The 27481-nt window shown below is 42.8% G+C and overlaps 1 protein-coding gene across 1 annotated transcript; it reads left to right on the top strand.

Moving 5' to 3' along the window:
* The first annotated feature begins 3392 nt into the window (after positions 1 to 3392).
* Positions 3393 to 25046, top strand: LOC108570116 (1-phosphatidylinositol 4,5-bisphosphate phosphodiesterase-like). Its single transcript, XM_017931909.1, has 20 exons — positions 3393 to 3572; positions 12356 to 12411; positions 17755 to 17978; positions 18108 to 18167; positions 19344 to 19481; positions 19747 to 19826; positions 20159 to 20294; positions 20411 to 20511; positions 20623 to 20789; positions 20955 to 21165; positions 21232 to 21490; positions 21801 to 22001; positions 22140 to 22344; positions 22423 to 22580; positions 22674 to 22880; positions 23247 to 23619; positions 23682 to 23834; positions 23910 to 24087; positions 24175 to 24625; positions 24714 to 25046. The coding sequence occupies exons 3-20, from the start codon at positions 17808 to 17810 to the stop codon at positions 24780 to 24782; spliced, it is 3318 nt and encodes a 1105-aa protein (XP_017787398.1). The 5' UTR covers positions 3393 to 3572; positions 12356 to 12411; positions 17755 to 17807; the 3' UTR covers positions 24783 to 25046.
* The last annotated feature ends 2435 nt before the right edge of the window (positions 25047 to 27481 follow it).

The raw sequence follows: 27481 nt of genomic DNA, 5'->3' as shown, positions 1-27481 counted from the left end.
TCTCCTCTATTTCGTTCGTAATGAATCACGAGACGTCTACTATTATTCGTACCTTGAATTTGAAGCTGAACCACACAGCTGAATTCCGTACAGCACCATGTCAAGAAAATCAAATATTCAAGTCCTGACAAATATCAAAGATGTCGACCCTATCGTAACCTCAGGATAATTCGCCACCCTGACAAATAACATACATACGTGTGCATCGAAAGAACCAAAAAGCAACGAGTTAACGAATGGACGATGCGAACGAATGTATCGTTGAAGCAAGTCCACGTGCATACATACACATACATACGTATAGAATTCGATGCACATAGAAGCTCAGCTGTACCACGGACACCTACGATGGTCAGTGACACTTTGGGTAACATCAAAGGAAGCAGAGAATGTGAGTTAATTTCGCAGCAAGGGTGGCCGGAATGAGGGTTAAGAGAAATAGAGGAGGGAGAGAGGATCGAGAGAGAGAAGGATACGAGCGATAAAGTGGGAGAGACGGAGCGTCGCCACCGAAAAAGGGAACCGTCATGCATATTCAAAACGAGGGTTTACATCCCCGCGGTTTGCCGAGTTAGTCGGCCTGGCCAAAAAGAGAGGAGCTCGTTTATTTCTCGCCACCGTTTCGCTCTCACGACTTCCTTTCCGCGTTACTCTCCCTTTCGAAAACCCGTTTCTCCCACGATCGGTGCTTTTCTTTTTCTCGCTGTCAAAGGCGTGATCCTCTCGCAATCGTACGACAGTCATTGGAACACGGTTGCAAGGGACTCTGCGAGAGATTATTATTTTATCAAGACTTGCACGAGCACACAGCCTTTTGCACAGAGCAATCCCTACGAGACCTTATTAGGAGCACCGATCAAGAGTCGCTGTGCACGTTGCATACGCGTACAGACACAAAACACAGGAACTTACGAGCTCCTCGAGCATGGTACATCTTTATCGTATATTCCGTTGCATGTTACGTCGTTCCTATTGTTCCGCGAGGGACGGAAATTTCCTCTGGTTGCGGAATTTATCCGCGAGCATTTCACGCAGTCAGACTGAATAGGTCGGGGTAAATCGTTTATTTTAAGATCGACGCGCCGGGGACGTTTATACGTGGGTATCTTTAAGGAAAGACGTATTACGAGGCGGGAATGCACGAATCGCGCGTACTTGGAGACGGTGGAAAAAAACATGATTGAGCTGTTCTGTCGTTGAGTCCCCCCGTTGGGATAGAGGAATACCACACCTGCAGCATACTACTTTCAGCCCGAAGAAAAAAGCTTCCGGCTGGCAATGGTTTATTTATCACGAGCAACAACAACCGCCTCTCTTGTGTCCATGATAGCCGTGTCGCGAGGGATTTCTACGTAATTGAGCGGCTTTTCGCGAGAGAATCGCGTTTCAAACGGACGAGAGTTTAATGGATGTTCCAGCCTGATAAATCAGACGATGAAATTTGCCGGTGTCAATGGAGGGAACAGCTTATATTTATCAAACTGTTCGTACGAATTAATTGACCATTTCCAAACTAAACAAGGCATCGCTCTATTCGCGAGAAACGGTGTCTATAGAACGGTTCTATCCACAGGAATTATTGGAGCCTCTACCAAACCAGCGAACTCAAGTTAGACAAGTCAATCTCCCTGGTGTCACTGATAAACGCGATCGAAGAGATCTTTGTCCCAGCTAAATCGATACAAATTGACGATTCAAGATTCGGGGCTGTACCTCTTTGTCCACTCGGCGATCGATCCTGTGTAACATCTCTCCAGTCTCTGATACCCTCGTCTCGTCAGTCAACGTGAACCCGTTCTTATCGACCAGAGACTTCTGAAACGGTGTAACTGCACACTCGTCTGGTAACCGTTGCAACTTCTATACGCCTTTGTCGGTCTCGGCACTTCCGCCTTGATACAATTTAAAGGGACGCTAACTTCCACCCGCTGCTACGTATAATAACAAGGACGAAGGAGACGGTGATATGCGGCGTTAACGAGGTTTAACAACAAAGTTTCCCGCCTGTGCTAAGACCGAGAGCTGCTGGAATTTTGCCGTACGTGAAAAAGCTAGGGAAGTTGGAGCAGCCGTTATCTGCTTTGGGTTATGCAATTTCACGCGGCGGCAAATTGAGCGACGTTGTTCCGGGGTTTAAGCGACGCTATCCGAGTGTTAACCTTTGCAAGTAGTAGAACTTTCTCTAAGATACGGTGTATCGTTGAAAAGTAACGTTCGATTGAGATCAAACGATCGATGGTTAGCGCGGATCGTTATAGAGCGAGGTTAAAGTACAACCGGTTCAGCCGTGATCAAAGTATTACGCAAGCTCTCTTGAACCTTGTTACTCGAAGAACGTGAACCTAGGAGGACGGAACGTTGGCCGTGATATCGCGGAGAAAATAATTCGAAAGAGAAAAAGAAACTGTCGAAGAAGTATTTGATGTTTCTCTCTCCGGTACGTCTGTTTAATACAGTCGCGTTCCTCGCGTTGTATTTCTGTTACCGGTGGCTGTAGATCAAAGTGGCGTGTTTGTTTATTTTCGCGTATAATCCGTCTGCGAGCATAGATCGGTGTCTTGGCTTTATTCGCGGGAAAAAAAGGGTATTTATACCGTCTGATTCAAACTTTCATTTTCCGCTGGGGCATATTTGGAAATATCGCGGGAGGCAGAGTGTGTGTATGGCGGCACGTTAAAACCGCCGGGGTCGAGTTTGCGCGCCCGGGCGAACGATTTTTCGTTGCCTTTTAAAGTTATACGGGAACGTGTTCGATGACACGAAAGAACATTTGACACGTAAAGCTGTCGGGAGAGAGAAAGAGAGGAGGGGGAGGTCGCAATTCTGACTATCTGTGGCCTGAATTCGTAGCCAGACATCCGTGAAATGAAATAAAGTGCCTACTTGATTTCGAATGGTGATTACAGAAGGAAATAACCACACGGGCGAACATCAATTCCACGCTTTTATGCGTCTCAATTAAAATTATACAAATACACCGCCCCCACCGCTAAGTACGTTTCCATTCAAGTGTGTCCGTCGATTTTTGGACTCCGCGCGTCCAAGTAGAATCGTCCCGTACCTGTTCAGACCTAAGCCTAAGACCGGTTCGTTACGGTTTAGCCTAAGAGCCGGAGCAACAACTCGAGGCTACCGAATCTTTTCTCAAAGGAGATCCTATTTTTACACGATCGTACGTTCGAAATAATTCACCGGGGCGATCGAATGGCAGCAGGTACCGTTTTTACTAACCGAGCTAGAGCCAGAGCAGCGGAGAAACACCGAGCGGCGAGCGATGGGACGGCGGCGGCACATGCGCGCAGGAGAAAAGGACGGTATCGAGCCAGGCTGGTTGCTTGCCCGTCAACAGACGGTGTCGCACCGTAGAAACGCGCGCGCTCCTCCATCGTTCGCTTCTTTTTTTTTTATTTTCCCGAATTGTCAGAGAGAGAGAGAGAGGACAGAGGTACCGCGTGTGTGCGTGCAGCCCGGTGCAAGAGGACACGAAAAGGAAGAATGTGATCCTGTCGGCCAGTGAGAAAAATTCCTGCGTACCGTCCCCTGTTCAACCGGTAGTTTCACACACGCACACGGTAAGAGACGACGACGAGAGGTGTGACACCTTGTGCAGCAAAATTTCAATTTTACTACCAACGTGTCGTCGTAGTACGCCCATGTGTGCCCCCGATAACACGGTGGGATATGTACGCGCGTGTGTGCATGCGTGTATGTCTGACATCGTGCGCGGACTCCGTCCATGGTTACTGCACGTCACGGACACGTTGCGCTTCATCCGGAACCTTGGCTCGAACCTCGGCTGACCGTATAAAAACTATCGGCGGATGTTTTAGAAAATTTACGTAGAATAGCGGCGTACACGTCAGTGGCGTGGCGTGTCCGACAGAAAGCGAGAGAGAGATAGATAGATAGATAGAGAGCTCTCGATTCGATCAACTTGTGTCTGGCGAACGCGCGTTTCGAACGTAATTGAAACGTTGCCGCAGTAAAACGAGGTTTTCTTTCCAGTCGGAGAGATAGCCGTTAACATCGTCTAACGGACATACGCACGTACACGCTCTATCTACTCCTTTTCTACTCTCTATCTCTCTCTCTTCCTATCTCCGTCTCTGCCCAACCACGCTATACCCTCCCTCGCTTCGTCCACCTCCCACCTCCTTCTGTTTGTCTTTCCCGTGCGTTTACGTGCGCCGCTCATGCGTGCTGACACACGCTGAGCATTGTGTTCAATGCGTGTCGCACAATCGCGTGGCACACACACACGCAGGCACACCTACTATGCACGTTCACGTGTGAACGTGTGTATCGCGGCGAATAGCTAGCGTAACGAAGTCGACCATTTGCTAATTATGATAACAGCACGATCAACGAACGATCGACTTGCACACGGGGTAAGAAAAGGGGCGGGAGTGAGGGGAGGAGGGAGAGAGTCGACGGGGATCCACACGACCCTGACTGCAGGCCTCCCGAGGGATTTTCGAGGTCAAGGGAATCAGAAGCGTGGCCGAGAAATAGCGAGGCAAACACACTCACGCACTCACACAGAGTACCATGGAATAGATCTGAACGAGAAATGTCCCGTCCATTACGAGATATTGGCTCGCGGTCGATCCCTTCGGTCACCTTACCATCCTGGATATTAACTTGTCATCGACCATCAACCACTTTATCTACGCCAGCTCTCCCCCTTCTCGCTCGTGTTTCCCGCTTTTCCTCACTTTTGACCTTCTCGTCGGAAGGGGACACTGCTCGGCTGTGTGCAAAAGCGCAGAAGGAACCTCTATCTTGGATATTACGCTCGTTAGAGCCATGGAAACGCGATTGTCAGTCGTTTCGGATGGATTTAACGGATGGGAGAGTAGCGGTACCGTACTTCGCACCTTGCTCACAGGTGATCTCATCAGACAGACTCTGAGAAAGCCTTTAATTCCAATGTTTTTCTTCCGTCACATACACATGTCGTCGTATACACACGTACACTGTGTTGGTAATAAGTAATTGCCTACTTACTTGCTTCGTTGTGTGTTATTTCGATCGATTGAACCTGCCGACATTTCTATCAGACCCGTTACATCATTGACACGGGCAATTATCAGTCGGACAATTTGGAAATAATTGTTCGCCGAGTTCGCAAACGGGAGAGAGAATTAAAGTTTCACGCGTTACTCGAGTAACTCGATAACCAGCCGAACCGTCTCATTGTCTCTCCTTCTCTCCTTTCAGCCTATGAAGAGTGACGAGACGCCGCTTCCATTACAGTCAATACGGGTCATGATCCTCATTTATTCCCGTTCCATTATTCTTAACACGACGCGTATTGAGAGATAAAAGAACGGTCAACGTCGTCGCGGCGAATCACTCTTGGTCCGTCCTTCAACTACTGCACCGGAAGTTGTGTGTAATTATCGACTCGACGAGCGATAATTGAACCACGACCACTTGTCGATTAAGTCGACCGCGTGAATTTCTTCTCGTTCTACCCGGCGCGCGGATACTCGCTGTGAGAAATCCAAGTTAACACGGGCATTCATCGGCTGTACAAATATTTTTCCACGGCGTTCCACTTATGTGTATCAAAGTGTAAATGTTTGCCCTGTATTTACGAGCGTATGTGCGCAAAGTGTAATGGCCACTTCACAAATAATGCCGCTTTCAAAAAAAAGGAGAACCCTCGCTCGGTGAAAAGCCAAACGGGAAAGCTACATACACCAAGCGGTTAACACACACACGTATCACGTGCCTACTTGTATTCTCGCGTTTAGACTGATTACATCTCCAATTCCATTCATTTTCAGGAACCCGCTCAGGTGCAATAATTTCATTCATTCCCGGTGAACGCAGAATGAAGACGTTACGTAATATTGCATAAGAATACGGTGTACACATAAGTCGGATCTTTCTTGATACAACGTGATTGCCCGTACACACATATACACACGCATACGATGCATCGCTCGTTTAATGTCTCTCTCTCTGTGAAATAAACACTTGCGGATTATAATGCCACGATGGTATTTATGCTACTCGCGGTAGAAGGTCGAAGCTTCCTCTTTCTTCTCGGATAACTTTAATCGCATTTGTCGAGCTTGTTTTCAAAAGCAAAGCAATTCTATCGGATTCTATCGACCGCGTCGAAATTTTGCGCAATTTAACGAGTTCCCTCTCCGTTCATTTGTAAACGCAACCAAGTAGTGCTTTTCCGTTTCTTCTCTTTCTCGCAAACTAGGTCCCTGAGCGGTTAGGCAGGTCTCTGTGTACAATTGAACGTTCGAATTTTAATATATCCCGTTGATTGAAATACGCTCGGGGATCAATACTCCGCTGGCCCTCTTGACGCCGCCTAGGAGAACGCAATTTCCGGTATTCCGTGAAACGAATAACGTAAATCGCGGAACGTGCAAACGATACCGCTTAATCAGATGCAAGGAGAAATGTCGCGATAGGAGAAGTTTTACGAGCGGTGTTTTTGCCCGGTGGTAGTACGTCCCGCAAGATTACGACATCCTCTGAGTTTCTTCCGCTTTCACGACCGAAATACATACTTGTTCCACACTTGCCCATTAAGTAGGCCCGGGAGCGACTGCGCGCTTATGATACGTCGTTAACGCGGCCGCTTCCTCAGAATTCGTTTACTGTCAGGCGCCAGAAAAGACGTTTTCATCGTGCCAACGAAGAAACACCAGCACGAGCAGCACTCCCACATTATTTTCGTAACGCTCCTCTGTTTACACGCCGCCTCTCTATATACTACAGCCTGTTCGTATAGAGGTGTGCTGTGTGTATATACACCGGTGTGAGACACAAGCCGAATGGACTGTAGTAAAGAATACGCTCTTTTATCCGCGTATTTTACAACGTCCAATCGCACTTTATTGTTATTGTTATTTTGCCGTTGTTGTACCGCCTTGTATTACGCGGTGAATGTTAGAAACAGAAAGGAAGTAGAAAGTAGGGGTAAAATTGATAAACGAGAAAAGAAAGGGAAATTATGGTTTAAATAATGTATTTAAACTGAAATAAACACTTGCGGATTATAATGCCACGATGGTATTTATGCTACTCGCGGTAGAAGGTCGAAGCTTCCTCTTTCTTCTCGGATAACTTTAATCGCATTTGTCGAGCTTGTTTTCAAAAGCAAAGCAATTCTATCGGATTCTATCGACCGCGTCGAAATTTTGCGCAATTTAACGAGTTCCCTCTCCGTTCATTTGTAAACGCAACCAAGTAGTGCTTTTCCGTTTCTTCTCTTTCTCGCAAACTAGGTCCCTGAGCGGTTAGGCAGGTCTCTGTGTACAATTGAACGTTCGAATTTTAATATATCCCGTTGATTGAAATACGCTCGGGGATCAATACTCCGCTGGCCCTCTTGACGCCGCCTAGGAGAACGCAATTTCCGGTATTCCGTGAAACGAATAACGTAAATCGCGGAACGTGCAAACGATACCGCTTAATCAGATGCAAGGAGAAATGTCGCGATAGGAGAAGTTTTACGAGCGGTGTTTTTGCCCGGTGGTAGTACGTCCCGCAAGATTACGACATCCTCTGAGTTTCTTCCGCTTTCACGACCGAAATACATACTTGTTCCACACTTGCCCATTAAGTAGGCCCGGGAGCGACTGCGCGCTTATGATACGTCGTTAACGCGGCCGCTTCCTCAGAATTCGTTTACTGTCAGGCGCCAGAAAAGACGTTTTCATCGTGCCAACGAAGAAACACCAGCACGAGCAGCACTCCCACATTATTTTCGTAATGCTCCTCTGTTTACACGCCGCCTCTCTATATACTACAGCCTGTTCGTATAGAGGTGTGCTGTGTGTATATACACCGGTGTGAGACACAAGCCGAATGGACTGTAGTAAAGAATACGCTCTTTTATCCGCGTATTTTACAACGTCCAATCGCACTTTATTGTTATTGTTATTTTGCCGTTGTTGTACCGTCTTGTATTACGCGGTGAATGTTAGAAACGGAAAGGAAGTAGAAAGTAGGGGTAAAATTGATAAACGAGAAAAGAAAGGGAAATTATGGTTTAAATAATGTATTTAAACGATATAAATTTCCATACGATTCTGTAAATTCTCAGAACGACTAACTGGTTTCTAATTTTTTGAAATTTATAAAAATCATGAATGAAAAAATTCTTGATATTGTATTACGCGGTGAATATTAGAAGAAGGAAAGAGGACAGAGAAATTAAGGGTAAAATTGATAAACGAGAAAGGAAAGGGAGATTATGGTTTAGATATATAAAATATATGACGGTTTTTAAAATAATGTACCTAAACGATATGAATTTCCATAATGTTCTATAAACTTTCCTCAACGAGTAAGTAGTTTCTAATTAAATAAAACAATTTTTTGAATGCTGCTTTTATAGTGTCCTCGTTTTGGAATAATTTATTCGTTAGAAGAATTGTTCAGGTGTTTGAAGAAATAGTGAATAAGAGAAGATGTGACAAAATTTCATATTTATTTGTAGATTATTTTCAATAATTTTTCTTAAAACGTTATTATCGACAGTCTTATCTAGTCTTCCTCTTGGTTCACTTTCCAATGAAAAGTCATCAATCTTGAATTTTGTCCACCAACAAGTTGAAGTGTCTTAACATTCGTGTAATCTTCTTCAAATGTTAAATCTATATTTTCAGCAGTTTTATCGCATTTTCTCCAAGTTTAAACTAATGTAAAAGAAATAACGCGAAGATCCCTATTATTCATCGTGTCAGATAATATCTAGTGTCCAAGCAATTGTATTATGAACACTTTTCGTTGACTATTGTGTATAAAAATTTGTGATAGGACAGAGTTTAATATACGCTATCAACCCGCTAATCTCAACTGTTGAGAAAACCATATTTCATTTGAGCCAACTTAAAACGTACATACGGTGACTCTTACTAATATTCGGACACTCTTTAGGACAGTATAACTTTTGTAAAATTGGACTTAACGACTTGAGTTTTTTTTTTTTTGGAAGTTAGAAGGATTAGTATGCTAGATGACGCGTATAAAGTTTTTAGAAAAAATTGCAATTTGTGGGAATCGCGAAGAAAATTGTAAAGGTCACATTCGACAACTTTTTTATCTGAGCCCGTAATGAAAAAATACGTTTTGTAGATTTATGCCAATTATACGCATGCTGAAAATTTGATCGAAATCGGTTAATGTTACTACGAGCTACAAATCGTTAAAGATTGTGAAAATCGCACTATTTCACGACGTTCGGCCTGTAATTGTAATAAATCTGAAGATTCCTACATCTTTCGATGCCTGTCGCTTGTTCCTCCATCTACCGATTTCGATGAAATTTTCAGCATGTGTATAATTGACATAAATCTACAAAACGTATGTTTTAAATTTTCGTTACAAGCTCAGGTAAAAGAGTTGTAAACAGTGACCTTTACAATTTTCTTCGTGATTCCCACAAATTGCAATATTTTCAAAAAATTTTATACACGTCATCTAGTATACTAATCCTTCTAACTTCTCGAAAAAACTCAAGTCGTTTGATCCAATTTAAAAAAAGTTACACTGTTCTGAAGTGTGTCCGAATATTAGTAAGAGTCACTTGATGTAATTTTGTCTTATTAATTTTAAATTGCCCTTTCCTTCCGAAAAGCACTTTCGAATTGATACTAATGTGTTCCTCGAAAAGAGCATATTAAAGAGCAATTATGAACGTTCGCATTGAAATCAGGAGGACTAGCGTTATAGGAAATGTATAATATAATGGAAGCGTGTCGTTTCCTTTTAGATCTTAAGCGTACAGATCGCTTTGCACTACTCTGTATTTTACTTTCTGAAAAACGAACGACATTACATTCGCACTAACCTAATAGAACAAATTTTAACGATTTTTCTATATTATGCAAAAGTTTCCATCGCTTGGAATCGATAGCACTAACAAATACTGTACGTTTCTTTCCTTATTTAACCCCTTAACTTGCACGCTCGAGTTAATTCGAGCGCGCTAAACAGGCCAAACTGTGCACACTCGAGATAATTCGAGCGGCGTTGTATTTGATGCTGCTATAATTTTTCACACTCGAATATATTCGAGAATTGAAAATAACAATGTGAAAGCTAAGAAAAAGAATCGTGTTATTGATATTTATCATTTACATAGGATTGTAAGCTATAATACTTATTTATTCGAAAATAAAATATAGCCTTTTTCCATGGAACAAAAGCGCAGTATATCGAAATTGTCCACTAAAAGAAAAGTTGAATCAGGAGTGATAACAAATGGAAACCTTTGAGGATGTCGATTTGGTTGGACATTGCTTATCTCCTTCCAATCAATGGCTATATCTTCTTGATAACAAATGTTTTTGTTGTGTTTTTTTGCCAAAACAATGTTCTAAAGTTTGTTTTTTTTACATTAAAAAAATTGATTTTTTTTGGCCGGTTTTTTTCAAAAAAACTGTGCGTTAAGGGGTTAAACTTTTACAGTTGGTATTTAGGAGAATACTGTAGTTAATTTAATATACTCAATGCAGTATCAATACTGTATTATTATTTTGATAACGACTAATTATAAATACGATTTTAATATTTTTAGTATTTTAATAACGACTGATTACAACGAAATTCTCCAGAAAAATACAGTGGAAACTTTTGTACGGACCTAAGAATTCGATATTCTAACAAACTAGTCGTTCCTATCTATTATAAATCAATCGTCACCATTACTGTTATCATTATCATGCATACATACTCGCGTTCGGCATTGAATATTCAAAAAAGAAGACGGAAAAAGCAAGGCTAAAGGTAATAAATGAAAACGAAAGGAAAATTATGGTTCAGATGTCAAATGAAGGTTTAACTTCCTTTTTTTTTACTTTAATTCTAATTCTTATCACTATACACCTTTAGTTATCACACAACCTGCTTGACTTTCTAACGAATTAGTCACTCAATTAAATCGCTCGTAACTCTTGTCTCCACATGATTAACCTGTTACCTGCGTACACCTTTCGGACACAAATTCAATCTCTCTAGTTTACAATTAAAAATGAGTAAAAATTACAGCCAATGATATAAATACGACGCATTTTACAGGCATAACGGCGCGATTAAAAATGAATAATCACCCAATAAATAAATAATTGCGTTCTAAGTACTGGCCTAACCAACGACGAGTTAACTCGTCTTTCACAATTAACAGGTTAACGATATTTCAAAGGGGGCGAGATTTATTTCGATACGATGAACCGGTGAAGAAGTTCGCCTGAAAAGGAAACAGCATTAGCGGTAACTTCCACCGAGAATATTGATGGCCGAAAACACACTGCTTTTATTCCGATTGGAGTCAGACTACAAGGGACGTTCCTTAAAACTCGGAAACTCGAGCATTCCGAAAATATCTACGAGTCTGCCAGTTCTTTTCATTACACCTCTTTTTCCCCGACTTTGTTCATCCTCCCACCTCCCACTTTTCTTTTCCTTTGCGCTTTAACCGGATTTGTTGGTTCGGTGTTTAGTCCCGTGGAGAACCGTGAAATCGATTTTCACGGTCGAAACCTTGTTTGTTCCACGGTGGAACGTGTGTAAATGTTTAAAACAGAGAGGCGTGGAAAAATATCGAACCAGTGTGCGCACCTAAATGCTACCACGATTGTTTTACTTTCCGGACCCGGGGGTACAGAGAGCGAAATTCCACGGAACAATGTGTAAAGAAATACACGAAGGTGTTTTCGTAAGAAGCGCCAGAGTTCGAATATAAAATGGACAGACGTCATTGGTTCGCATCTACAAAACTTCCTTTTGCGTCAATTAAGATAAGTCTGTGATAAGACGTGGCCGGGATATCCGTGGACGATAGCAGAGTATTGATAGGTGCTCGACCTTTCTCGTTCTTAAACCATAGATAAGTTCACAGTTATTGAATAATAGTCGGTGTTGCCGGGAACGATACGCATATTATTAATTACAACGCGCGTATTCGTCTCCGTCGGATGTTTCAACGCTGGTAAACATTGGCGAGAGTAAATCTCGAATATATATTGAACAAACACTATTTCCGTCTTCGCTTATAAATTTTCAATTGGCGGCAAATCGTGTGATAGATCTCACCTACGGCTCGATTCCGTGGAATTCTGTAAATATTTCACGCGATCCGCGTGAATTCGTGTAAATCGAGAATCGAATGGAAACGTTAGAGACCGGAAACGAGGTAACAGTTACATGGAAACGATGTTTGACAGCGACGTGAAATATCCACAGTGGATTGGTCATAAAGTTCAGTGAATTCAATTTGTAAACCGACCGCTATATATAGAATCGTGGAGACCTTGACTCCCACCGAGCCAGTAAGAAACTACATTACAAACTTTAGTCGATCATTATTGCCTTGTAGGTGCAGCCGGGGAATTAAGATGTGCAAGCCAGCCAGGAAGAAAAGATCTTAACGTGGTAAGTGGTTCACACTTCGTTTTACCTTCTCTCATCTACCGTCCACGACGGATGGAAGTTCAACGGTGATCGTTTATTTGGAGTTGGAAGAAAGAAAATTTCAAACGGTTATCTGGATAGCGAGATATCTTGCGTGTTTGAATATTTCGAAGAGTGTCTTTAGACCAGAAAGATAGGCGTGTGATAGGATTTTTCGGGTAAATGCAGCGTGGGTGTCCAATCTTTTGGCTTGCCTAGGCCACATTGAGAGCAGAAGAATCTTTAGAAATATAAAACTTCCTCTATTTTTTTCAATATTTTTTGTCATAGCGCAACGGAGACGTGAGAAATATCGGGAAAAATCACATAATAATGTTGAAAGTTTACGATCTTGTGGGGCCGCGTTACTGTAATAGCTGTTCAGGGCAATATGCGCCCCGCGGGCAACATGCGCCCCGCGGGCAACGGATTGAACACACCTGACCTAGAGCGATAGCTGCGTGAACGAAGAATACTTGAGCGATAGAGGTGCGAATCCGTCGATTTGTTGAATAAAGTTTATTTCTTTACTGCCTTTTATTACAATTTCGTGAACAGGGTTATAAAGTTTCTTATATGTAGACTGTACAATCGCGAGTGTCACTGCGCTTTTTGGGACTGTATTTATAAAAGATTTTTGAGGAAACGTATTTGTCAGGGAAAGATCAAGAGCGCGTGGGAACAGTGATAGGGTTTACTGGTGATTAGATAGGAATTTTGTAGGAAAATTAAGATGATAGTTTCCCTTGGTGATAACTAAGGAATTCGCTGAGAAATTCGGAAAACACCGGAGCAAAGGTCCGACAGTAATAAGATAGAGATACGTGTGAAGCAGGACTAGGATGTGTTGGAGTCAGAGTTTATAGGGACTTTATAACAAGTGTTTGGACCGAGTGTGTGAGAATATTCGTGTGTGACCACCAAAAGATTTGGGTGGACGTGGCCGAATGCGTGTTGAAAATGTCCGCGTAGACTGAAAGAGATGAGCGAGCGGGTGAAAAAATAAAAGAGGTTGAATAAGAGAGAGTTAGAGAGAAGTCAGAGAGATAGAGTCACAGAGCGAGAGTTACAGAGAGGACCTTAAGGAGTGTTGAAGTATTAACCCTTTGCACTCGGAGGTGATTTTGCTGTAGAAAAGGTTGCAAATCGGATCTTTTCAAACCAACGTAGAAATAAAGTATACTATTTTATTGAAATATTCAATGTATATCTATTTCACTGTGATGAAGAAATTTATGGAGGCCGATAGATCTGCTCTCTGTCTTCGTTAATTATTTACCAAGTGACGAATATTTAATGTCGCTCCTCAGTCGCCACTCGATTGCAAAGGGTTAACCCTTTGCGGTCGTATTTCGTAGCGTGTTTTAAGTAAAATTCAAAAACAATTTTTAGATAACTACATAAATATGTTCAACCGTATGCTATTTTGCTCCACTATCTTTCGCCATCTTTCTAGGCGATGAACTGGTCCAGGTGGTTCGACACACGCTACGAAATTTTCTTCCAACCCAATAATACAATGCAACATTACAAATGTGAAATTCATTTTTCCAACTTTACGTATATTTAACACAATATGTGGTTTGATTTTGTGTAAAAATTGTACTTCATATTTCTCCATCGTGTGATACAAATGCTTCAAAGGCTGGGAGCAGAAAGAGTTGAAGTAATAGAGATAGACTAGAGACGTTGTAGCCGTTACTATCGAGTCTTCTTCGAAATTTTATCGAATACCTGTCTCGAACTCAACATTGCTATATTACTCCCATGGCAAGAACTTTAGAATTTGGTCCATGGCTACAGGGGATCTATTCTAGCGTCGTTCTATTTTCACCTAGTCGTTTCTGTCTATGGTTCGTTCTACTTCATAGCCCGGGAGTAAAGGTCAATCAGTGCAACGATGCTGCAAATCCTTTGCGCTTCGATACAATATCGACCGGTCGAAAAAAAAAAATAAGAAAGAAAGAACAGATAACGTCGCGATGATGTAGGCTGCAGCAAGCATCCGTTTGGAATAGCTTCCGTTTGCCAGTCCTACGATGACACGTTCAAGAACTTCTGTCCCTCTGTTATCATCGTCGCCATTTCTAGTCTCGTTCGTTTCTGACAAAATGAATGACAAAATGCTATGTTAATCGTCGATCGATTTAAATCGAAACGTGGTTAAGGGGCTATTCTAGTTTTCGTTATTTTCTTTTTTCTTTTGTTGCATTTTTGCACTCGTTACAGACCGGAGAGTTTGTCTGTCGAGGGATTTTTTCGAAATTCGATAAATTCTAAGAGCTGCGAAGGTTCGAATGACTCAAGACCGCAGATCTTCGAAAATCATTAAACGCGGTTTTCTCGAAACCAAGTTTTCCACCACTGATCCAAGCTTTTCTCGGAAACTATTCGACTGGTTGCTTTTCCCCTTGTAATACTCGGAACATCTATTGTTATCGTTTTATCCAAAATCATGTCAATATTTTCAAACAGCACCTAAATTACGAAAACTGCGGGAAACAACTTTGTGTTTCTAACTTTAACACCTTGCCGTTTCGTAGAAAATTCTTTTAAATTTACGATCACTCGACATGACACTCTTGAGAATGGAAAAAAACGTTCAGAGGGGTTATATATAGGGGTGGAGAAAAATGTTGAGAATGTATAATGACGTTTTGTTTGCGCGGAGCATTTGTTCCTGTGTGAGTTGAGGTTGCAAATTGATCGAGGTGTGGGACACGGTTGCAGTAGCAGGAAGAGAACTTTTATATCGTTGAACGGTGATTTTTAAGTAGCAAGATACTTTTACTTCACTCTTCATCTTTGAAACTTGAATGCACACATTGTTGCACTCTCTATTCTCGAATGCAACATCGATGGAAGCACTATTTCGAATGCGAAACATTGTTGCACGCGTTACTTTTGAACGCAACATTGCTTTAAGCGTTATATTTGAACGCAAACATTGTTGGAATTTCTATTTTTGATTGCAACATTATTAGAAGCGTTATTTCGAACGCAAACATTATTACAAGCACTACGCTTGAATGTGACATTGTCATTCTCGCTTGTAACATCGTTAACTCGTGTTATTTTCGAATGCACAATGTTGCAAAACGCGTTATCGTGTTTGCAACTTTGTTGCCGCGAAACGTTCTCGAAAAATGAACGTCGTTGCACGGCGCGCCCGTTTTGCAACATTGTGCAATTTTCGAGGGCGGTTCGCGGCAACAAAGTTGCAGGCGCGACCTCCCCTTTTGCAACTTTGTGTCGCGCGCGCGATTCGCGAAAAATTTGGATTGTATTTACTTATCACTTATTACTATTTACTAAGTAAGCAAATATGCTCCAAATTATATCGTGTTTGGTATCATTTTAATCAGAAAAATGTGACAAATATGTTGGTGAAAGTTTCATTCGTTACAAATCAAAAGTAAGAAAGTTTGATTTTTGAGTTAAAGGTCTCAGTTTATTCGTTTATCCTCAACTACTTTAATACAGAGAGCGTTCCAGAAAAGATATTAAAGATTTTCAGGGATAAAATTGTGCATTGCAGCTACAAACTTGCCGAAAGGTGGGCGGGAAGCAATCCGACAAAAGAACGATTTTTAACGCATAGAGTGTCGCATGATCAGAAAAAGAAGTAAAATTTGATGAATTACAAAACGGTACGGAAGAAAGATCTTCAAATTCTTTATGTGGTCGTAAGAAACATTCTTTTAACGATAGCAGCAATAAGACCAAAAATAGAACAATACAAAAGTAAATAGAGAATTAATTATACCACCGTGTATATGAAAACGTCACGCCTGGAACAGTAGACGGAGAGCGTATCAAAAAGGGTAAGACGGAGAAAAACGTAGGCGGTTAAGCGGGGGTTTGGACGTTCTAGCGCTGCCTTAGGCACGTCCCATGCGCGAAGCGAGGTTACTCTTATTTTGAACGATGTATAGTTCAATCTTCTCTGGCCAATAGCAAAGTCGTCAACCTTGGGACAATTCCGTAAGAATGTTCACAAACATTTTGTTGACAAACATTTCAAGTGTTTGTTAGCGATTTCACGCCGGCAAAAGATGAACAAATCTACACGCAAAGCAGCGGTATCGTAACTTTTCTCGTCGCCCGGAAAAGAAATAATGAAATTGGGTGAAAAATCAGCTGTCGTAACCCCGAATACCTCTTGATCTAGCGTACAATCGAGGTTGAGAAAACAGTGTGAAATTCCCCGTGGACCCGTCCGCTTCTCCAAGCCAACAATAACAAAATTGATGTTCGCCTAGATTCCATCGCGCGGGTCGATCACACCGAGACGCGTGTTTCGCCTGTAAAGATTTTACCATTCGATTTTCTACGTCGGTTCCTTCGCAACGAGGTTCCCGCCTTTCAGCAAGCCAGTTAACGTTTCACGAACGAACCTTTCCGTTTAATTGGGTTTCTGATGCAGGCGAAAGAGGTTGAAATGCGCTTCGTTCTCCCGGAGGTTAATACTCAATTGAGGTTGGGAGAATGCTATCGAGGGACAGAGACTGTAACATAGAGGGTTAATCGAGTCGGCGCGGCGCATCGATTAGCGCTCCGATGTGTAATACCGCGCGTTCTAAATAAACGAACAGCATCGAAAGGTAACCCACCCGCGGCCAACTTTCGTAATCTCGGGGAAAACGACGCTGGAATCGGTAATGAGTTTGTGCGATAGAAACGACGCGATTCGAGCGTATTTTGTGTGTTTGTGTTTCGATGGAATTTCTCACGATTGAGTAATTTCGGTCGAAGCTTTAAATACGTGATTATCACAAAATCAAACGGAACACGCTGAAATTCTCAATTTATACGCTTCAACGTTATAGTAGAAATAATTCTCAAAATCTATCTTATTTTCTTGTAACTTTTTATTTAAGAAAGTGTTTGTCGCCAAATGACTAGGAATGTAATAAATTACATACCTCGTTGGTCGCGTAGCACAGTCTCTGAAACGCTTTAGCCTAATAACAAATATAAAATTGTACTTTTTCACAGCTGAAAACGTCTCACTTGTCTTGGGCCAGACCTCGAGCCACGGTGATTCTGAAACAATTAAGTACGGCGGTAGGAATTCTCTGTTAGAAGTCGTAGGACACGTCGTTAGAATTCTCATTCTCCTTCCATCTTGACGAATTTTATCTGCCGTGGAACGATTACGAAAATATTTGAAACTTGTAAACAAAACACGGAACGGAATTTTTTCATCCGATACCCAATCCTGTTCTACAACTCTATTTCGAACGGTACCGACGGAGGAACTGTGTCACGAACGTTTAGGAAATATTTTCTCATAGAGAACGAAACGTTCGAATTGTGAAACAGGAACCGGACGAGACCCGACGCATCTACTGCCTGACGAAAATAGTGCAAAGAAGATGACGAAGAGATTCGAGTTCAATTGGCAGATCGAGGTACCGCTACCGCTGCGTCAGGGATGCATGTTCGATCGTTGGTCAGAGGAAAAGGACAACACCGAGCACGAGTTAAATTGCATGTTCAAGGTCGATGAATATGGTTTCTTTATCTATTGGCAGAGCGAGGGAAGGGTGAGTACCTTTTATCCTTGGAAAAGGAAGGTGATATCTCGTACACCTCCTTCTCTCTAAAAGCATCGAGAACAATGATGTAGCTAGATTATTTGATCCGTTGTTTTTTCCATTGTTTTTCGTGAATAGGACGGGGACGTGATAGAGCTGTGTCAAGTGAGCGATATACGTGCCGGTGGGCTACCAAAGGTAAGGAAATTTTCCACGTAGAAAATCGAGAAATTTCGAAACTGTGTGCCAGTTAGAATGTCTGCCTTTCGTTTGAAACGTTAACAAGCGGCCGCGGTGTTTCGATATTATGATACGTCTGTCTCTCTGTACCTTTCCTCTCCGATACTTCGTTCTTTTCCCTTCCTAAAAAAAGCACAGATAGCATCGAGGCATACGATCGATAGAATATACGTACCTACGTACAGGGTGGAGAATTTGATCACCTTAATTATTTCCGTTACTACTGGACCGATACAAATTCTTCTTTTTTTCCAAATACATACCTCGGTTCAGAGGGATCTACGGGCTGATATACTTTTTCTAGGCCATCTTTTTTTTCAGTTATCAAGGTCACCTTCGGTTTATTAAACGCAACCCTACAATTTTTTTCGACTACCTTTTAGCGAACACTGTGATATATTTCCTTTTTTATCAGGACAGGAGATGTGGTGGAGGCAAACCAAGGTGTTTAAAAAAGAGGAATTCGTATTGATCCAGTAGTAATGGAACTGATTAGGGTGATCAAGTTTCGTTGTCCACCCTGTATACAGGTCACCTAATTATCCTCCCTAACTACGGTGGTACGAGAAAATTTGTATACGTAATGGTTTCGACGGGTAAATAACATGGAAGAAAATTTCTTTTTTAAATGCCACTTTTTCTTCAAAGTCACCTACGTGGTTTCACACGAATGTGTATATTTTATTAAAAATTTTCAATCAAACGTGAAGCTTCCTCTCATTTTTTGCCATTCCTTCCCTTTGGAACCATTTAACCCTTATGTCAATAACCAGAATTGTCGTCTACTTTCTCGTCCAATTTTAGTAGTTTTCTGATAACGAAATTCTAAACTTGAGGTAAACACGGCTAGGAAATGTGCGAAATAACAACGATCTGGCCGGATATTTCAATCTTTTACCTGGAAGATCAAATATTTTTAGTGAGAATTATGCGAAAGGGTGCCCGGTTATTGACATAAAGGTCAAATTGCGTCTAAAAATTGTCCAACACCACCATAGCTAGATAAGACAATTAGGTGGCCCACCCTGTATATTGTACACACATATACATGTATACAATATCATTCTTCGTTCTAATTAAGCTACCGAAAGGGGGGATCGGACCGTCTGAGAATCGTTCTGTAATTTTATTCAGGACCCGAAGCTGCACGACAAGCTCCTGACGAAGCACGGGGAGCAATTAGAGGAGAAAAGTTTAACCGTCTGTTCGGGCGTAGATTATACCAACATTAATTACCAGCACGTCGTCTGTCCGGATCCAGCTACAGCTAAGGTAAATCCTCCTCGTTGCATAATCGCAGCCTATGTTTGATCGTCCTTCTGAAAAAATTAGCAAACGAAACGGGTGTCTCTGATGGATATGGTCGAAAGAATAATTCCTCTAGCTGTACACGTCGCGTTCTTCCATATGAGATTCGTCTAATTAATAGAGAAAGACGTGTCCAAGTCGATTAGTAGAGATATGTATTCCGATTCGTTGGACAGGCAATTATTACGATGATCAATAAAGCCCACGTGTTTGCTGTGTCCTATGACAGATATGGCTGGACGGCATACGATCGATTACGCACAATGTGAAAGCCAACAACGTTTGCCCGCTTACGTGCTTGAAGAAACAGTGAGTTTACTAATGCAATTACACACACCTACGCCATCAGTTCGTAAACACGACCACCGTGAAAGTAATTAGCCGGAAACAGTTCTCCGATCTTCCGTTCTTCCGTTCCCGGCTTCCATCGACTTCAGACCTCTCCGTAGTAACGCTACAACACCGGTGAAAAACTCTACACAGTCTCGTATTTAACGAAACGGTCGTAGTAAGAACTGTCGTGCGAATCGCGGAGATAAACGACGAATATATCGCGACACCTGCTATAGAAAGGAGAAACTTATGGAAAATCATCTTTCCGTTGCTGCTCGAAAAATGAACACCTTTTTGCCGTGTTCCAGTTGGATGCGGCTCAGAATGCTGGTCGATCCAAATGGAAAAGTTCCGGTGAAAGTGGTTGCAAGAACTTTCGCATCCGGGAAAACGGAAAAGCTTGTCTATCAGTGCCTCGCCGATTTAGGCCTACCTAGCGGAAAGGTACTACCGTGAAAAAAAAAAAAAACAGAAAAAATGGAACAAAAGCATATGTACGCGGTTGAGAATCATTCTGAAATCGAATCTGAAAAAAATCTGTTTGATCTGAATATTTCTAGAACGATGTCATCGAACCGGACGACTTCACTTTCGACGCGTTCTACGCGCTCTACCATAAAATCTGCCCGAGGAACGACATAGAGGAATTGTTTCAATCGATGTGAGTTCCGAATGAATCATACCTCACGTTATATATGTATATTCTCCACCGGTCGAGATTGATTCGTCGATAAACGCAGAAACGATGGTATATTTGATCTGACTATTCCAGCACCCAGGGCAAAGCGGACACGATCAATTTGGAGCAACTGGTCACGTTTCTGAACGAGAAGCAACGTGATCCAACGTTGAACGAGATCCTGTATCCGCTGTACGACGACAAGAGGGCACTGGAGATTATAAGCGACTACGAGCAGAACGAGACGGCGAGAAATCAAAGTAAGATTCTCACCGACCATCTCTCCTCTGTCGCTTTTTCTTCTAGACTGCGTTAAATCTACTGTGAAACGAATGAAAGACAATTTCCCCCTCGATCGCCTAAATGTTCGAATTAGTTTGTACCTGCGAAACGGCATCCTTTCAGAAGCAATCACGTCCTTTCAGAAACGATGACGAAGGATGGTTTTATAAGGTACCTGATGTCCGACGAGAACGCGCCAGTTTTCTTGGACAGGCTGGATGTCTACATGGACATGGACCAACCGTTGGCTCATTACTATATCAATTCGAGCCATAACACGTATTTAAGCGGTCGCCAGTTCGGTGGAAAGAGCAGCGTTGAGATGTATCGACAGGTGTTGCTAGCCGGTTGTAGGTAAGATTAACGAGATTCTAAATTATTCCACCTAAACGTATCGTAATCGATCGGTTGCGTCGAAAGGTGCGTCGAATTGGACTGCTGGGATGGTAAAGGAGAGGACGAGGAACCGATAATTACTCATGGCAAGGCCATGTGCACCGACATCCTCTTCAGAGATGTGATATACGCGGTAAGGGACACCGCGTTCGTCACGTCTGAATATCCCGTGATTCTCAGCTTCGAGAATCACTGCAGCAAGAAGCAGCAATACAAATTGGCCAAGTATTGCGACGAAATCTTGGGTGATCTGCTGCTGAAAGAACCCCTCAAAGAATATCCCGTGAGTTTCGCTTCTAGATCTCTATCGCGCCCGATAACGTTAAATGCGTCTTAAATGCGTCAATCGAAATCTAGACTCCTATCGATAAACAGGACAAAAATGGGCAAACGTGCTCCTGTCCGTTGTTATCGAGACTTTATCTCCGGTCGATCGCACGATAGAAACGTGTTGAAGTGCTCCTCACGATTAGATTACACGTGCGTGTTCGAAAATCAAGATAACCGTTAGTAGACGTAAGATCAGATCGCGAGTCCAAGAAAAAAAAATGGTGCCTACTAACGAATACCGATGTTGTGATTCGATGAAACAGCTGGAGCCAGGGGTGTCGTTGCCACCGCCCAGCATGCTCAAGCGCAAAATCCTGATAAAAAATAAACGCCTGAAGCCCGAAGTGGAGAAACACGAGTTGGAGTTGTTCAGGCAAGGTCAATTTGTCATCGAGGACGAGGTTAAGGAGGATGCTAGCGCGCCGCCAGTTGTCGCCGTGGTTGTTGAACAGCAATCGGTAAAGGTATCCTTCGATACAAACAACCAGCATGGAACTCCCGACATCCTGTTTATCCTTGTTTCCGATCAAATCAAACGATTTGCCGAGTTAAAAGAAAGAAAGAAAAAAAAGAGAAAAAAAGAAAACAAACAAAAATTCCAGGAAGAAGTCTCGACAGCTGAATCGGTTACGTCGTCGACGACCGGTATTCAACATCAATCTAGCTCCAGTGCAGGTCTGGGTGAAAATTTGGAACTAGCAGCAGCACAGCCGTATACCGGTAGCACGACAAACGTCCATCCATGGTTGTCCTCTATGGTGAACTATGCTCAACCGATCAAGTTCCCGGGCTTCGATATTGCCGAACGTAAGGCAAAGCTTTTCCTCGGTAATTCGCTTAAGAGCGATCGAGTGAAACGATTGATGATCACAACCTCTTGTACAGAAAAGAATATTCATCACAATATGTCTTCCTTCGCGGAAACCGCTGGCCTGAATTACCTGAAGACGCAGGCGATCGAGTTCGTCAATTATAACAAGCGACAAATGAGCCGAATCTATCCGAAAGGCACTCGGGCGGATTCATCGAATTACATGCCGCAGGTAATTTTCGTTCACGTATACGCGGATATTGCAAATCTCCCATGGGTATCAAACAGAGCCGGGCCTTTCATGGTGATCAATCGTTGGAAATAGGTCTTCTGGAACGCTGGCTGCCAAATGGTATCGTTAAATTTCCAAACCGCGGACTTGCCTATGCAACTGAACCAAGGGAAATTCGAATACAACGGTTCCTCTGGCTACCTACTGAAGCCGGACTTCATGAGGAGAGCCGACAGGAGTTTCGATCCTTTTGCGGAGAGTCCTGTGGATGGTGTGATCGCCACTCAGTGCAGAGTCCAGGTAATTTCTCAATTCCTTCTTACTTCTCCTTTTTTCCTATTTATTTCTATCGTACTTCTTGGGATAAGAGTGTCGAATCGAGTGACAATTCTTCTGAATGAGAATGCACGCGTGATAAGATCGACGCTGTGGCCGAAAATCGGCTCGTGGCAAGAGTGCGTGAATAAGGAGGTATGAAAGGCAAGGGGGAAGTAAGAATGGGAACGTTAGAAAAGCGAACATCGAAGACGAGGGGTTATCTCTGTAGATTAGAACAAAAACCGTATTCTTACCAAACCATAATTCGCCACTTAAATTGCATCCCTACATTATTCTCTCCTCATTTTCTTTGACCTATTACACGAGGATTTTGGTTCCCGTTTACAGGTAATAGCAGGTCAATTTTTGTCCGACAAGAAGGTCGGAACGTACGTGGAGGTAGAAATGTACGGTCTACCGACAGACACGATCCGCAAAGAGTTTCGAACGAGAGTAGTTCCAGCGAACGGCCTGAATCCCGTTTACAATGAAGAACCGTTCCTATTTCGAAAAGTGGTCCTTCCTGACCTGGCAGCCTTGCGATTTGCGGTCTACGACGAATCGAATGGCAAACTGTTGGGTCAAAGGATCGTCCCCTTAGATGGTCTACAGTCGGGATATAGGCATATATCTCTGAGAACAGAGGCAAACTTCCCCATGTCCTTGCCTATGCTATTTTGCAACATAGAGATCAAGATCTACGTGCCAGATGGTTACGAAGGTAAGCTTGCCGACTAACCGTCGACCTTGAGCGAGGCAACCTCTTCATAAATGAAATTTTAGGACTCATGGACGCGCTGACGGCGCCACGGGCCTACAGAAAACCGGAGAACGCATCGCAGAACAAAATTCGCGGCCTTGGAATTGAGGAGAGCGATAGTAAAGGACACTCGGATTCTATGCCATCTCATCATCGCGAAGCGCCTAAACCGAGAGGTGAATTTCTCTCATTTCGGCTATAAATTCACAGAGAGAAGAATGGAAGAATTTACGAGGTCGTTTCTGTTACAGAGGAGATGAAATTCGACCCCATAACCGTAGAATCGTTGCAAGTAGAAAGGGGATACCAGAAGGTGGTGAGGAAACAGCAGAAGGAATTGGAATCTCTGAAGAAGAGGCATCAGAAGGAGAAACTTACCGTCCAGAAACAACACTGCGCTGCAATAGAGAAAATTATCAAAGGAAAAAAGTACATACTTGACAATTCGTTGTTCTCTTTCCTTTTTCCTATATCAGCAGACTATATGGACAAAATATTTACTCTCTCCTTACACAGCAAAGCGGAACTCTCGAGAGATCCTATTGTTCGTCGAGAGGTTTCCGAGCAAACTGTTCAGTGGTCTCGATTGGCCGACAAGCAGAGACGAGAAGAACGTGATCTGGTACTCTGTCACCTGGAGGAACGAAGGAACACCTTACGGAAATTGTGCGGGACTGCTCAAGTGGCCCAGCACAAGCAGCTAGCGGCGAGACACGAGCGTGAGATCAAAGAGATGAACGCCAGACAGGCGAGACAATCGGTGGAAAGCACGAGGGAAGTGATGAACGATAAAACGCTGAAGACTCGAGGGATCAAGGAGGGCAGGCTGAGAGAGAAGCAACAGAACAACACGAAGAAGTTCATGGAGGAGAGGAAAATCGCGCAAATGATACAGAACAGGGAGAAGGAGAAGCTGAAGTTGATACACGAGAAGCAGCTGGAGGAATTGGAGAAAGACATGAACGCGGTTAGACGAATGAATATATGCGTGGTTTCGATGGATCTCCCGTAGGAAGAAGTAAGTGAAATTTTTTTGAAATATTTCCCTCTTTCAGATCAAGGACATGTACAACAACGAGGAGATGGAGTACGAACTTGGCCCTAAGACCGAATGCTACGTGTGATGTCAACGAAGATCGCGTTCTCGTCGAGGAATAGGTGTTGCCTTCAGAGAATTCGCTCCTACCGTTATTTACAACTGGAATTGGGATCAAGCCTCGTTAGCTATCGTTCTCAGCGCGTTGAGATGCGACGAGCAACAGACAAAACCGCGTTTAATCGTTACTCTAGTTCATTCTCCTGGATATTTTTTTATAAATGAAAGAAGAAGAAGCATCTTGTAAACTCCATTACTCTCCGTCGTCGCACGAGCAAGTACCTAGACTAAATAAGGGAGTCAATAAAAACTAAAGTGATCTAGTCAAGTTCTTATATTAATAAGTATAATATATATTATATATTTATTATACATACATATTATATATAAGTATAAATGAGCGAGAAGAAAGAGAAGAGAAAAATAGAGAGAGAATACAGAAAATGGATCACGCGGATCGAGCGTGCCGCGGGATACCTCCGATAATTCAAATATTTTTCGATTGTTAATGCTATTACCGAATTCTATCGTGTCGTGTGCGTGAGATAAGGAATTGTGCGAGCACTTGTGTGTGTTTTATTGCCTAAATATGCCAAGAGGAATTTTGCCGCCACCGTGACGGTTCCCCTCGCTATTCGAAAAATCTATAAATTCGAACGATGCTTTTCACAGTCAATAGATGATGGTAAACGCCTGCGGTGGCGTTTCTGCCCGCGATTTAGACTCTTAAATGCCCTCTTCCCTCACTCCCATGACTGTCGAATCAGATCTTCAGTCACGATCGAGCAGGTACTCGTTTCGGGGACATACTTTTATTTTCATCTCTTTTCCGTCTTTTTTTCCGCCATCTCGAAAGTGAGTACACTCTCGCACGAATGGTCCAATAGTCGCGTGCCAGATAAACAAAAAGATAAAAAAAAAAAATAAAGAACAGCGTTGTACATATATATACGTAAAAGAGGAAGGAGAGCCTAGCATAATGATTACCACGTCGTTGTTTTCATTCTAATAATGTTATTTACACAAATTATTATATAATATTAACCTATATTGTATGTATACATATGCATACGTATATTGAATATAAAAAGAGTAAAGGGGAAAAAATAAAGAGGAGATTGCTAGCTCGATCCGTTGCAATTCTCGATCGATGTAACTTCTATAAGTGATAATCGTAATCAAGTCCATGGTTGAAGCGTTCGTAATGCTGGGGAACATTGCCCTGTACCTTGAAGCCATCGAACGAAGCTGAAATACGAAAAGATTTGATAGCGATTGTACGTTGTGATCAGTCATTTCTTCGTCATTACCTCCTGACAAACGATTCACCAAACTTCCCTGACCACCGATACCACCTTGACCGGGGTAATACCCGTGTCCTACATCCACGTGTCCTGCTTGAGGCTTGTAGTCGCCGAAAAATGGGACCCGAGCATGATTCTCCACTGGACCACCGTTCTGATAATGTTCACCAGGATAGACGTTTCGAAAATTCGGATAGTACGACTGATCCGATATCCTGGGTATCCTTGCAGCCTGGCAGACGACGAAGAGCAGGAGACACAGCTGCAACACGAAAGTTGCACTTTAGAATTTGACCCAAGTTAAGATACGCACTTATGTCACTTACGTAGTATTTCATAGCGAATATTCAGAATAGACTCGAGTTTCGCCAAGTTTCCACTGAGGGATTCCCTCGCGTCGAGGGACTTTTTATACACCATCGTTGTGAGAAGTTACGAAAATGCATGAATACGGACAGGAAATTCGACAGACTCGTAATCCTGATAATCATAGGCGAATGGTTTCAAAACCGATTCGATTCATTGCCGCAGTTTGCGTAACACGGTTGCTCGGTGTCGCGAACATGTGACGAAACGACGATTCCGTGAAATAATCGGGACTCGAGTGGAAAGCTCGCCAAGACTGGCTGGTAATTAATTCCTTACTTAGATCTATCTGTCGCAATCGTATCGATTGATAAAAGGCGAAAACACGTAGGAGCGTGTCACCTGTGGCCAATCGTGACAGAGGTTCTCATCTTTTCCCACGAAATTAGGTTAAACTAGGAGAACCTCGAGCACTCGTGTACCCACAGGTTAGAGACGACTGTTTCAAGAGTGGCAATTTTTTTAACTCGACTGGATCGTGTAGAATGCTCTGAAAAGTTGGTTCGTCGAAGGATAGACGCGGTATTCGTCGGAGAAACGAGGGCCCTAGAGGTTACCACTGTCCTGGCAAGTTCTAAACGACCTTAGAAACGACGATAACGTGAATCAGTTTCCGAGAACAATCCGGGAAACTTTCACGAGGAAATGAGTTTTCACCGGTGGGCGGATTAAGACCTCGAGAAAGCCAATCTCAGGATGCGGACGCGTAATCCCGTGTAAAGGACGTCGGTCTGTTATGAAATCCCCGGTCAGGATTATTCCGCGCGGATGAAAAAGTTTCCGGGGCGAAAATTAGCCGGCTATCGAAACTTTACGCTTGCAAACGCGCATCCCGCGCGTCCGCGGTGCGATGAGCTTTTAACGAGTTTCAATCCGCTTGTTGTCGCGGCTGAGGAGCTTTCATTTCGCGGTGGTTTGAAGGATCCCTGCCCTCTTAGCCAGACGAAATTACCGCATCGAACGGGGGGAAAGTTGATGAACGGAACCGGGGGAGGTGAAGGGGTTGGTAAGTACAATTGACAAACAAGATTGATACTTCCTTTGTTTTTATTGTACA

This window comes from Habropoda laboriosa, unplaced genomic scaffold (genome assembly GCF_001263275.1).
Source record: "Habropoda laboriosa isolate 0110345459 unplaced genomic scaffold, ASM126327v1 scaffold9, whole genome shotgun sequence".
Lineage (NCBI taxonomy): Eukaryota > Metazoa > Arthropoda > Insecta > Hymenoptera > Apidae > Habropoda > Habropoda laboriosa.
The sequence above is the reverse complement of the archived record's forward strand: the minus strand, read 5'-3'. Positions and strand labels throughout refer to the sequence as shown.